This window comes from Elgaria multicarinata, chromosome 3, assembly GCF_023053635.1.
Source record: "Elgaria multicarinata webbii isolate HBS135686 ecotype San Diego chromosome 3, rElgMul1.1.pri, whole genome shotgun sequence".
NCBI classification, from domain to species: Eukaryota; Metazoa; Chordata; class Lepidosauria; order Squamata; family Anguidae; genus Elgaria; species Elgaria multicarinata.
Window position 1 is genome coordinate 18,074,367 of NC_086173.1, and position 11,221 is coordinate 18,085,587.

Here is an 11,221-nt window from a genome sequence, read left to right on the forward strand (position 1 = left end):
TGGGGGCCATTGTTCCAATGGTGGGAGGGGCCAACATCAAAGGGGAGGGGCCAGAAATACAAAACAAAAACAAAAACCAGCCTATTGTAGCTTAAAGCTCTTCCTGCCACCAGCTAAGGCTTAGGAGAGGCATTTCAACCTTTTAGAATGGGTGGGGGGAACTGCACAAAAGCCAGGAAACCACCGAATGATTGGCAGTTATGGGGAAAGGGGGTGGGGCCAAAAGAAGGGGTGTGGTTACCTGGGGAAGCCTGGAGGGGTGGATTTGGCCCTCAGGCCTGGGGATCCCCACCCTTGTACTAGGGGGAGGCTCATCACTGCCTTTTTTATACTAAACAATAGGGTGAAGTAGTAAATCAAAACGTGCCCAGATTCCTGATTTAGGCTAGCAAGGTCTCCTGCAACACTTTTGGACAAGGCTGGGCAGACTTCAGGTTTGCAGGCCCAACTTTGATTTTTTTGTTTGTAGAACCGTGAGATCTACCAGCTGTAGCCAGATGCAAAAGAGTGGCTCAGGTGTGCAGATATACAATAAAAAAACAGGTGCCTCCAAGCACACAATCTTTAGGCATTTTGAGCTGAACATTATGGCTTAGTGTGTTGTCTGAACAGGCCCAGTGTTTGATCCAAGAAAGAGGCCAGGAGTTTGATTTACAATTACCAATTGTTTAATGACAAAACCTTGCGGAACTGCTGCATAACTGCACCACCACCGCTACAAAACAGCTGATGAGATAAAGACAGCAAAGGCTTCAAAGGCCTGGAAGGAAAGGACCAAAATGGGGGGGGGGGCAGCAGCTGGCACCTTTTTGGGACTCCCCGCCACCTTTCTGGGCCAACTTCAGAGGAATAAGGAACTTGCTCTTCAGGATACGTTGTGGCCTTGTTGTGTGTTGGTGGGCAACAAGTATGATCATGTCCCTTTAAGACCAGCATTTGGGCTGGAACAGCTTCTCGAGCTTCTACTGCTGTGGCAACAGCTGCACTTGCATCAGTTCTCTCTCTCTCTCTCTCTCTCTCTCTCTGGCTATCCCCTGCATACCCGCTCAGTTCACTAGCTCCCCTTAAGGCAAGGGTGGGCAACTTGCGGGCCACCAGATGTTCTGGCCTACATCTCCCATGATCCCTCACCATTGGCTATGCTGGCTAGGGCTGCTGGGAGTTGTAGGCCAAAACATCTGGGGAGCCGCAATTGGCCCACACTTGCTTTATGGGGCAAGCTACCCCCCCCAACCCAGAAGACAGCACAAAAGCTGGAGCCTCGTGCTGAGCCAGAGAGATGCCCTCTTCACACGTCAATCACATATGGTGCCACAAGCTCCAGGTCCACGACCGACTCCTCCAGCGGCTGCTCCACATGGAAGTCACGCTGGTGCTGAGGACCCTGATGGGCCTTTTTGCCCCCACAGTGGGGAATGGGCAGCTCTGAGTGGTGGGCCGGCAACGGGGGTGTGAAGAAGTAGGGGTGCAACAGTGCCTGGAGAGGAAAAAGAAAGAAGAATGGTCTTGCTGGATTTGGCCAAGAGCCCAGTATCCTGTCTTCACCAGTGGTCAGCTAGAGGTCTCTGAAAGCTCACAGGAAGGAAGGAAGGGGGTTAGCTTTCCCTCTGTTGTCCCCCAGCACATGGTATCCAGAGGTCTATCATGTCTATACGTGGCAATTGAACAGCATCCTGTACAAACATTGTAAATGCATCTTTCCCACACAGACACAGACACAGCCATGGGAGGGCTTTCTCCACTGTGGCACCCCGGTTGTGGAATGAGCTCCCCAGAGAGGTCCGCCTGGCGCCTACACTGTACTACTTTCGTCGCCAGCTGAAGACCTTTTTATTCACTCAGTATTTTAACACTTAATTTTAACTTAAATTTAAATTATACTGTTTTAATTCTGTATTTTAACCTTATATCAATTTTGCTGCATGGTTTTATCCTGGTTGTGCTTTTTATATTGTATTTTGTATTTGTGTTTTTAACCTCTTGGTTGTTTTATGATGGTTTTAATTTTTGTGAACCGCCCAGAGAGCTTCGGCTATTGGGCGGTATAAAAATGTAATAAATAAATAAATAAATAGCTGTTACCTCAACCTCAGTTGCCAACTGACAATCATGTGTTTAAATAAATAGTTGCATTCTCATTATCCTCTCTCCCTCGCTCACACACACACTCACTAAAAGTCACAAACGTGACAATGTCCACGGTCTGGAGCGCTCTCTGGTGGCCGGCTCAAACAATGTGACTCCCTTTTCATTGACAGTGAAGAGCCTACGACCCATGCTGGACCAGACTAAAGTCCAGAATTCTCTCACACCGTTCCAAGAACCTCTCAATGCGATCTGCACCTGCAGCAAGGTGACCCGGTGTCCTCCAACTGCTTGGGACTGCAACTCCCATAGGCCCAAATGAGCATGGTCCAACAACCAAGGTGATGGGACTTGTATTCCAAAACATCTGGAGGGCACCAGATTGCCTACCCTAGGCCTGCTGTGAGCCACGACAGATCGTAGGTGCTTAAAAGGAAGACGCCTGCAACGTGATTTTTACTCTGTCTTCAGCACACCTGAACTTGGTTCTACAGAGGGGTCCGGGTTCTCTTGACATGTGGATGGCCCTGCACTCCTTCCCTGTTTCCCCAACTATGGCGTCCCTGCTTTGTGCTAAACGAGGGAGAGGAGGATGTCCCCACGTGGACAAGCATAAAGGAACCACGAGACACAGAGCGTCCAATGCCAGGACTACTCCAAGCACCAACACCACCCTCGCATCTATCGATAGCAGAGATCAACTTTGCAGCTGCCATTAACCAATCCGTGAGATTCATGCTAATTCCTTCACTCAGGCCTGCACAACTCGCAGCCTGCCACGAGTTCCATAAACCCCTTACATGTACTGCTGGCCTGGAAATGCAAAAACAGGTGAGTGGACAAACTGCTGAGTGTCAGCCTGTGGCCACTCTGTGAACAGAGTGCTGGACTAGATGGACCCTTGGTCTGATCCAGTAGAAGTCTTTTTGCGTTCTTATGGCTGGTAGGATGCTATGGGGTTTGGAGGGTCACCTGTTGCTCAAGCCTGCCTCAACTATTCTATTGCATTTAAGCCAGGGGTGCTGAAGCTCAAGCCTGCAGGCCAAACCTGGCTCACCTGGTTTCCCAGATACTCACACACACACACACACACACACCCTGGCCCCACCGCCTTTCCCCCCAACCCGTTTTGCCTTAGGCCCCACCCACCAGTGGCATGAATCCCACCCCCCTGCCAACAAATGGAATTCGGCCCTTAGTCTGAAAGAGGTTCAACGCCCCTGATTTAAGAAATCCCCCTGAGATACGTGTCCATGTGACAGCCAGCCATTACACCGGGCTCCTCTGTTTGCTTCCTGCACCCCAACAATGTTTCCTGGCCCTGCCTCCCGAGGCCATTCCGGTGTGCACAAGGCCAGGCGACAAACTTCTACCCTTTCCCCCCCAGCTCCCCTTACCTGTGCTGCCTGCACCCGCTGTTTGGAAGGGTAGACCAGGAACTGCTTCAGGAGCTGCACAGCTTGCAGGGAGGCATCAGGCACCACCTGCTCCAGAGGAATGGGCAGCTTCTCTTTGAAGGAGATCTTGTTATAATCAGGCAGCTCGGTGATCTCCTGCACTGACAAAAGGGAACTGGGATGGGCGATGGCTCTCGGCTTCTCCGCTCGTGAAGGCTCCCTTCCTCCCGCAGCCCAAAGGATGGGACCCTGGACCCAGGCCCCTGTGGCCAAGCTAATGGCTACTAGACCCACCGGCCAGATCTTCTGGTTGGGCGTCCCAAGCACGCGGAGGACGCAACACAGCTGTTCGATGTCGTTCTCTCCAGGAAAGAGCGGGGAATTGTTGAGAAGTTCTGCAAAGATGCAGCCCACAGCCCTGGTCGAAGGAGAGAGGGTGGGTAGCAGAACCAGGGGACAAGGGTCCGAGGGGGAGGTGAAACCCTAGCCATGCCCTTGTTTGGAGCTTCGAGACTCCCAATACACAACTGTGGATCTTGTGTGGTGGCTTCCCCCACAGAACTGTAGTCCTTTGAGGGTGCTAAGAAATCTTTGGTTCTTTTCTAGGGTTCCTAGGTTTGTTTAGTTATTTATTTATTTATTGCATTTATATACTGCTCCCATAGCCAGGGCTCTCTGGGCAGTTTACAGAATTTGTAAAATTGAGATAAAAACAAGTATACAAAATTTAAAATTCTAAAATACAGAACATACACACATAAAGCATTAAAAACCGTTAAAAAAAACTAAACATGTGGGTGATTAAGATGTGCCACCATATGCCTGGGCAAAGAGGAAAGTCTTAATCTGGCGCCGGAAAGATAGCAGCGTTGGTGCCAGGCGAACCTCGTCAGGGAGATCATTCCAACAGTCTGGGGGCCACCACCGTAAAGGCCCTGTCCCTCGTTGCCACACTCCGAGCCTCTCTCGGAGTAGGCACCTGGAGGAGGACCATAGATGTTGAACGTAGTGACTGGGTATATTCACGTCTGGAGAGATTTGGCAGTTAGCCAATATGAAGCCTGTTTAATAACAAGGGAGAGGCAGAAGGTAGGCCTCTAGACGTGTTGGACTTCAACTCCCAGAACCCCCTGCCAGCATGGCCAATGATCAGGACTGCTGGGAGCTGAAGTCCAAAACAACTGAAGATCTAGTTTCTGCCCACCCCTGGATAGCGCAGCTGCCCTCATCGAAGGAAAGCAAACAACACTTCCAAGGATCCAGGCATGTCTACTTTACAAACCAAGAGTGCCTTCAGTGTTGCAGTTTCCCCCACATCAGTGAGTGGATATCGAAAACAATCAGCATGCTCACAAAACCACAACTCCCAGGGTGCCTTGTGGGGAAGCCATTGTGGTGAGGCCAGCTTACATTGGTAGAGTACGTTTGCCCCAAGGCTCTTCTTGGGCTCCAATAAAATGTTCACTCTCTCGGCGCAAAAGAAATTCAAGGCTGATACATGTCTCTGGGGAGCCTATGAAATGCCTGTTCAGAGCCCTAAGCTCTCAGGATCTGCCTTCTCGTAGTGGGTGGGGCCAAAGGGACAGGGCCAAAATACCAGCCTATTGAAGCTTAAAGCTCTTCCTGCCCGTACCTTAAGCCTTAGGGGAGGCATTTCAGCCTTTTAAGAGTGGGGAAAAGAACTGTGCAAAAGCCGGAAAACAACCACAGCAGGGGTGTTGAACCTCTTTCAGCTCAAGGGCCAAATTCTATTTCAGATAAGCTCTCGGGGGCCACATTCCAGGTGGGGCCAAAATTCCAGCATATTTTAGCTTAAAGCTTTCACTGGAAATAACTAAGCCTTAGGAGAGGAATTCAGCACTTTTAGATTTGTGAGGGGGAAGAGACTTGCAAAATCCAGGAAACCACCAAATGATTACCTGTCAGTAGAAAGGGGTAGGAGTGTGGTCATCTGGCAAATCCCAGAGAGTTGGATTTGGCCCCTAGGTTAGGCAGGCCGAATTTAGCCAGCGGGCCTGAGGTTCAACACCCCTGCGCTACTGCAAGCCTTATACTGCACTATTACTGGTTGTGCCCAGGAAACCTATTGCAGGACTTGCCCCTTCTAGAGTTAAAGATGGTAGTGCCTGCGCTGGTAACTTCGAGGCTCGACTTCTGCAATGCGCTCTACGTAGGACTACCTTTGTGCCTAGTCTGGAAACTTCAACTAGTTCAAAATATGGCAGCCAGGTTGGTCAGCGGCACACCTAGGGGTGACCATATTACACCAATCCTAAAATCACTCCACTGGCTGCCAATTAGTTTCTGGGCAAAGTATAAAGTGTTGGTTATTACCTTTAAAGCCCTACATGGTTTGGGTCCAGGTTACCTGCGGATCGCCTTCTCCCGTACAATCCTCCCTGCACACTCAGGTCCTCTGGGAAGAATTTACTTACCGTTACCCAGAGAACCTTCTCTTCTGCCACTCCCAGACTGTGGAATGGCCTGCCAGGAGAGTTTCATCAACTTAACAGCCTTTCTGAAAGCTATAAAGACAGACTTCTACTGGCAGGCCTACACAGTCGAACTATAAAATGTCTTAAAAGATTTTAGGATTTTAATAATGTATTGGTTTTATGTTTTTAATCAGTTTTATGTATTTTATATTTTTGTATTCAATGTTGTTCCCCGCCTCAATCCAAAGGGAGAGGCGGGTAAGAAATAAATATATTATTATTATTATATTATTATTATTAATTTCCAGGTCTGCCCCGAAAGCTTGTGAGTCTGTCCTGCAAGCCACCTGAGCAACCAGCACTGACCCTAGGAGGCCCTTCATGGCTGGGTGCTGGACGACACAGTCTTTCATAGAGAAGAGGCGGTGTCTACTCACTTCTCTGAGGTCACATGGCTTTCCCAGAGAAAAGCAGAGTGGCAGAATGCTGGAAATACCCCTGTGAAACCCATGTACTTCATGGCGCATGGAACCCAGACCCGTTGGGGGAATCTCGCCTTTTTGGCCTCGTTCTGTGCCAATCACTGCCGTTTCTAATAGGGGGAGATGAATCCCCAACCCTCAAGAAGTGAGACCCATAAAATAGTGGGGGGGGGGGTAGATGGGAGGATCCAAACCCCTCACGGCAAAAGACCTGACCACGATGCTCACCACAGATCCACACCTTCGTCATACTTCCTGGCGCCGTACAGGAGTTCAGGGGCCCGATACCACCTAATGGAGAAGATCGCGCAAGTCACACCTTTGAGGGTATCCAAACCCATTCAGCTTTAGCTCCAGCCAGCTCCAAGGCTCAACTTTTCTCACGCCACCTGAATCACAGTTCCTGGCGACCTCTTGCTCCACTACCACTAGACCCCACAGCCTTCTAACATCTACATCTATGCCACCCCTCAAGAGTCTTGAAATAAAGGGTGGGGTTTTTTTGTGGGGGGGTGTTCTCCCTTCCCTGGCTTATGCTCCATCCGCCGCCGCCCCTTGTCCATCCCTATTCACCTGGTGGCCACTTGGTGGCTATACAGCCTCTCTCCGTCGCTGGTGAACACTCTGGCCAGGCCAAAGTCCGCAATTTTCAGTTGCCCCGTGGAGCTGATCAGCAAATTTGCCGGCTTCAGATCCTGAAAAACGACACGACAGCAATTCAAAAACATCCAGAGGTGCGGAGGAAGGGGCGAGGGGTGAAGGCTGCCAGCAGGCCAGAGAAGGTGGGTCTTGGGGAGCAGGGAACAATCTCGCGGTCAGAGCGGAGCAGGCCTCACCCGGTGCATGATGGAGTTGGCGTGGCAGAAGGCCACCCCCTTGAGCAGCATGAGCATGTAGCCCTTCACCTGGGCCTCCATGAGAGGCTGCTCAGAGTTGCGAATCACCTCCGACAGGTCGGACAGCATGTACTCGAACACCAGCACAAAGCCCGTGCCGTGGGGGAAGACGTCCTTCAGCTTCACCACCTGGGAAGAGGGAAGAGGCGGCCTGATGTGAGCCTTGTAACCACTGAATGTGGAGCAGCAAAGAGGCTGGCCTACAAATCAGGAAGTCCCTGGTTCAAATCTCACCACTGCCACATACTAACTAGGTTGCCTTAGGTCATCCCTGCCTTAGGTCAGGGATGTACAAACACAGGCCATATCCAGGACTCCTCCCCAGAAGGCCCTGGCTTCACCTCTGTTTCTCCCAACCACCAATTGTATGATTCTTTTCCCAGATGAGCCATTCCGCCCTGCCCCCCAGTTCTAAAAGGTTGACATGTCTAGGCCTTCGGAGAGTAAGAGCAGTAAGAGCACTGCCAAAGGAAGTGAGGCAGGTGTCTACTAGGAGGAGGGCTTTCTCCGCTGTGGCACCCCGGCTGTGGAATGAGCTCCCCAGAGAGGTCCGCCTGGCGCCGACACTGTACTTCTTTCGTCGACAGCCGAAGACCTTTTTCTTCTCTCAGTATTTTAACACTTAATTTTAACTTAAATTTAAATTTTACTGTTCTAACTCTGTATTTTAATCTTATATCAATTTTTGCTGTGTGGTTTTATCCTGGTTGTGCTTTTTATACTGTATTCTGTATTTGTGTTTTTAAACTGTTGGTTGTTTTATTATGGTTTCAATTTTTGTGAACCGCCCAGAGAGCTTCGGCTATTGGGCGGTATAAAAATGTAATAAATAAATGAATAAATAAAATAAGAGCTTTAAGCTAAAATAGGCTGGTTTTGTCCCCGCCCCTTTCACCTTCAGCCCCACCTACCACTGGAATCAGCCTCCTCCGAAGGTGACCCAGTGCCCTCCAACTTCTTGGGATTACAGCTAGGGCTGATGGGAATTGCAGGCCAAGAATCTAGAGGGTCGCAAATTGCTGACCCCTGATCCAATGCCACTTATCTCTCCCCACCCACCTCTCTCTCTCTCCTGCAGCCTACTCACATGCTGATTTTCCTCAATCTCTTGCAGGGCTTTGATCTCCCGAAGGGCTTGGTTGGGGATCCCATCCTCCAGCTTACGGAGAGCCACCTTCTTCAGGGCCACTGTCTCGCCAGTCTGCAGAGGAAGAAGTGCAGGGAAAACCAAAAGTAAATGCTCCCTGTGGCATTCCCACCTTCTCCTCGTGAGAATCCCCCTCCTCTGATGCCTTTTTCACCCCAAGCAGGAGCCACTTTCTCTTACCCACTCTAGGTTTTGCTGCCACCAGGACCTTTAAGGCTCAGGCCCAACCCTTACTCAGTCCCCTCTCAGCGACACTCACATACTTTACTCTATTACCTTATATTCTCCGTTTATTACCTCCCCCTTATGCAGCCATGAGTAGGTGGTGCAGGGTTTTATAAGCAAAGAAAGCTTTATTAATTACAATAATACGTTGCTGAATAATAAACAAGTAACTCTTAAATGGCTGCATCAATATAGGCTGCCTCATATATAATACTCCCAAATCACTCTCTCAAGCAGTCCTTGCACATTGACCACAGACATCTCTCTTTCTGTCCTATCTCTGAACTAAACCCTCTGTCATCTCAGTCCTGTCTGTCTCCCACAGAGACAGCACCCAGTTTATATAACGCACACACATTTCACCCCCCCCCTTTCTCACTCTCTCAGCCAATCAGCTCACAAATGCAAATCCACCACCTAGAGATACTTCCCAAACCATAGATCTATAACAAGAATAAACAATTATGAACATAAATTCCGTATGGACAGACGTGTTACATCAGACTCTCACGCTCCAGTCCCCTCTCCCAGAACTTTAGAAAACAGGAGCTTGCAGTGACAGCCTTTAGTGAAAAGAGGGATCCCACTTACTTCTATGTTCTTGGCTTTGAAAACAATGCCATGGGCCCCTTCTCCAATACGGCCCAGGATGCTATATTGGTCCATAGTGGCCCCTATTAGAGGGAAAGGAATCACGGGACATTCTCAGTGGTGCATCTCATCTTGGACCGCATGTATGATTCATGGAACATGAAAGTTCAGCTTTCATCATGGATGTTACACTGAAGCACATTGCACAATAGGGCACAAACATTTCTTCACATAGGATGTACTAAAATGCAAACTGTAACACCTGCATTAGGCCAACCAAAAAGATGACAAAAATGTGCAAGCTTTTGAAATCCATAGATCTCTTCATCAGGCAAGAGTTTACAAAAAGCAGGGGGTGGGGGAGAGATATGGGGAGGGGAAAACCCCTGCTTTGATTAATTATTTATTTCATTTCTATACCAGTCAATAGCCAAAGTTTGATGGTGGAGTCAGTGTTTGCTTGTTCAAAGTCCCAAGATGAAGGGGACGGCAGGAGTTTGCAAGTCTTGTGACGTTAGAAAGGTGAACCTGGAGCTGCCCTTAGAATGGATTTTATATTTCCATAACAGGGGATCCTCTCTTGTTCCCTGTAACCCTAGGAATAACTCCCCAAGTTCTAGTATGAAAGAGGGAGGGGGGAATCCCTGCCCTCTTTATCCCTGCTTTTCGTCATTTTATACACTTCTACCATGTTCCCCCTTTAGCCACCGTTCTTTTCCCTTCCTCCGCCGTTTAATTAAAAAGGTTCTAATGCTTTGCCTTTCCTCGCCCAATAGACGCTCCACCCCTCCGATAATTTCGGCTGCCCTTTTCTGCACATTTTCCCACTAGAGAGCTACACCTGTTGAATTTCTACCAACCGCACAACTGTTAAAGGCACAGCGTTTCTTGTAAGGAGGACTAGAGCAGTCAAAAGGCGCGCCGCCGCCGCCGCCGCCGCCTCCCCCAGCTTACTCCACCATGTCCACTCGGGATCCTGGAGCCCCACGTTCAGGGCCCGCCGAAGTCTTCAAAGCACGGCTCCATCACGCCCGCATTTCCCCCGGCTTCGGCCCCTTTAAATATCGGCAGGCTGCGCCTAAGAAGCGTCTGTGGAACGTAACTGAATGCTAGCGCCTCCTCCCATCATGCACCGCTCTCTTGGCCTCCGCCTCCTCCTCCAGAACCTAGGGGTCGAGGCTTCCTGGTGCCTCCAAGCCACGACTTCAGGTTCTCTATTGCCATTGGGACAATGCTTCATGCGCGGGCCTAACGCGGCGGAAACGAGGAGACGGCTTTGCGTTACCTCGCTTTTGAAAAAACGGAACTACGCAAGGATTACCTCGGGACAGTTCTCAACTGCTGCTGCTTTTTTTTAATGTTCTTTGCCGAACGCCTATGCTTTTAAAAGGCTTGTGACAATTTCCAGAGGACTAGTACCCCTGTTAGTCCGTTACAACAAAAAACAACAGTCTTATGGCGCCTTAAAGGACTCAAGCTACAATGGGTGGGTGGGGCTGGTGGCTCCGGTTTTGGTGGGGCTGTAAATCCCTTTTGGGTTTCAGTCAGAACCAGCAAGAACTCCAAAGGAACTACCCAAGGTGCCGAAACCCAACCCCCAAAATAGATTCAGCACTTTGGGTAGCTCCTGTAGACGTCTGGCTGTTTTTGATTGAAACCCAAAGCTCCATCAGACCAGCGTTTTATTGCATGTTCGTTACTGGGCACTCGCGGATTTTTGCAGGCCCCTCTCACGACAGTCGTCTGCCTCCCGTGCTCCTCCTGCCCCTTCTAGCCCTCTTCATGCTAGAGAAAAAGCACCCCAATAAGCCCGACTTATTTTTAACGATGGAAGTTGCCGCTGTCTCCTGCTGTCAGGGTCTTGCTATTTACTGTTTTACTCTGTACAGCACCATGTACATTGATGGTGCTATATAAATAAATAATAATAATAAATAATAATAAAACGACCCACTGAATGGGC

At 49.6% G+C, this 11,221-nt stretch overlaps 1 protein-coding gene across 2 annotated transcripts; it reads right to left on the bottom strand.

The window, feature by feature from the left end:
• Nucleotides 1–645: 645 nt before the first annotated feature.
• On the bottom strand, nucleotides 646–10,358 carry CDK20 (cyclin dependent kinase 20). Of its 2 annotated transcripts, none has more exons than XM_063119463.1 (9): nucleotides 10,213–10,358; nucleotides 9,259–9,341; nucleotides 8,383–8,496; nucleotides 7,236–7,424; nucleotides 6,973–7,094; nucleotides 6,628–6,690; nucleotides 3,777–3,900; nucleotides 3,483–3,638; nucleotides 646–1,477 (listed from the first exon to the last, which is right to left on the bottom strand). In XM_063119463.1, exons 2-9 carry the CDS (start codon nucleotides 9,331–9,333, stop codon nucleotides 1,289–1,291), a joined length of 1,032 nt encoding a protein of 343 aa, XP_062975533.1. In that variant the 5' UTR covers nucleotides 9,334–9,341; nucleotides 10,213–10,358; the 3' UTR covers nucleotides 646–1,288. The 2 variants fall into 2 exon arrangements, with proteins under 2 accessions (XP_062975533.1, XP_062975534.1); XM_063119464.1 differs by having other exon boundaries at nucleotides 10,119–10,358.
• Between the last annotated feature and the right edge of the window lie 863 nt (nucleotides 10,359–11,221).

Bases quoted from the DNA above. Each gene is read 5' to 3' on its own strand.
- CDK20 (XM_063119463.1), bottom strand. From the start codon at position 9,333: ATGGACCAATATAGCATCCTGGGCCGTATTGGAGAAGGGGCCCATGGC. The intron at 3,901-6,627 runs GTGAGCATCGTG...TCCTTCGACCAG, and splicing joins GACGAAGGTGTGGATCTGTG to GGCTGTGGGCTGCATCTTTG. The intron at 3,639-3,776 runs GTGGGTCTAGTA...TTGTCAGTGCAG, and splicing joins CCAACCAGAAGATCTGGCCG to GAGATCACCGAGCTGCCTGA.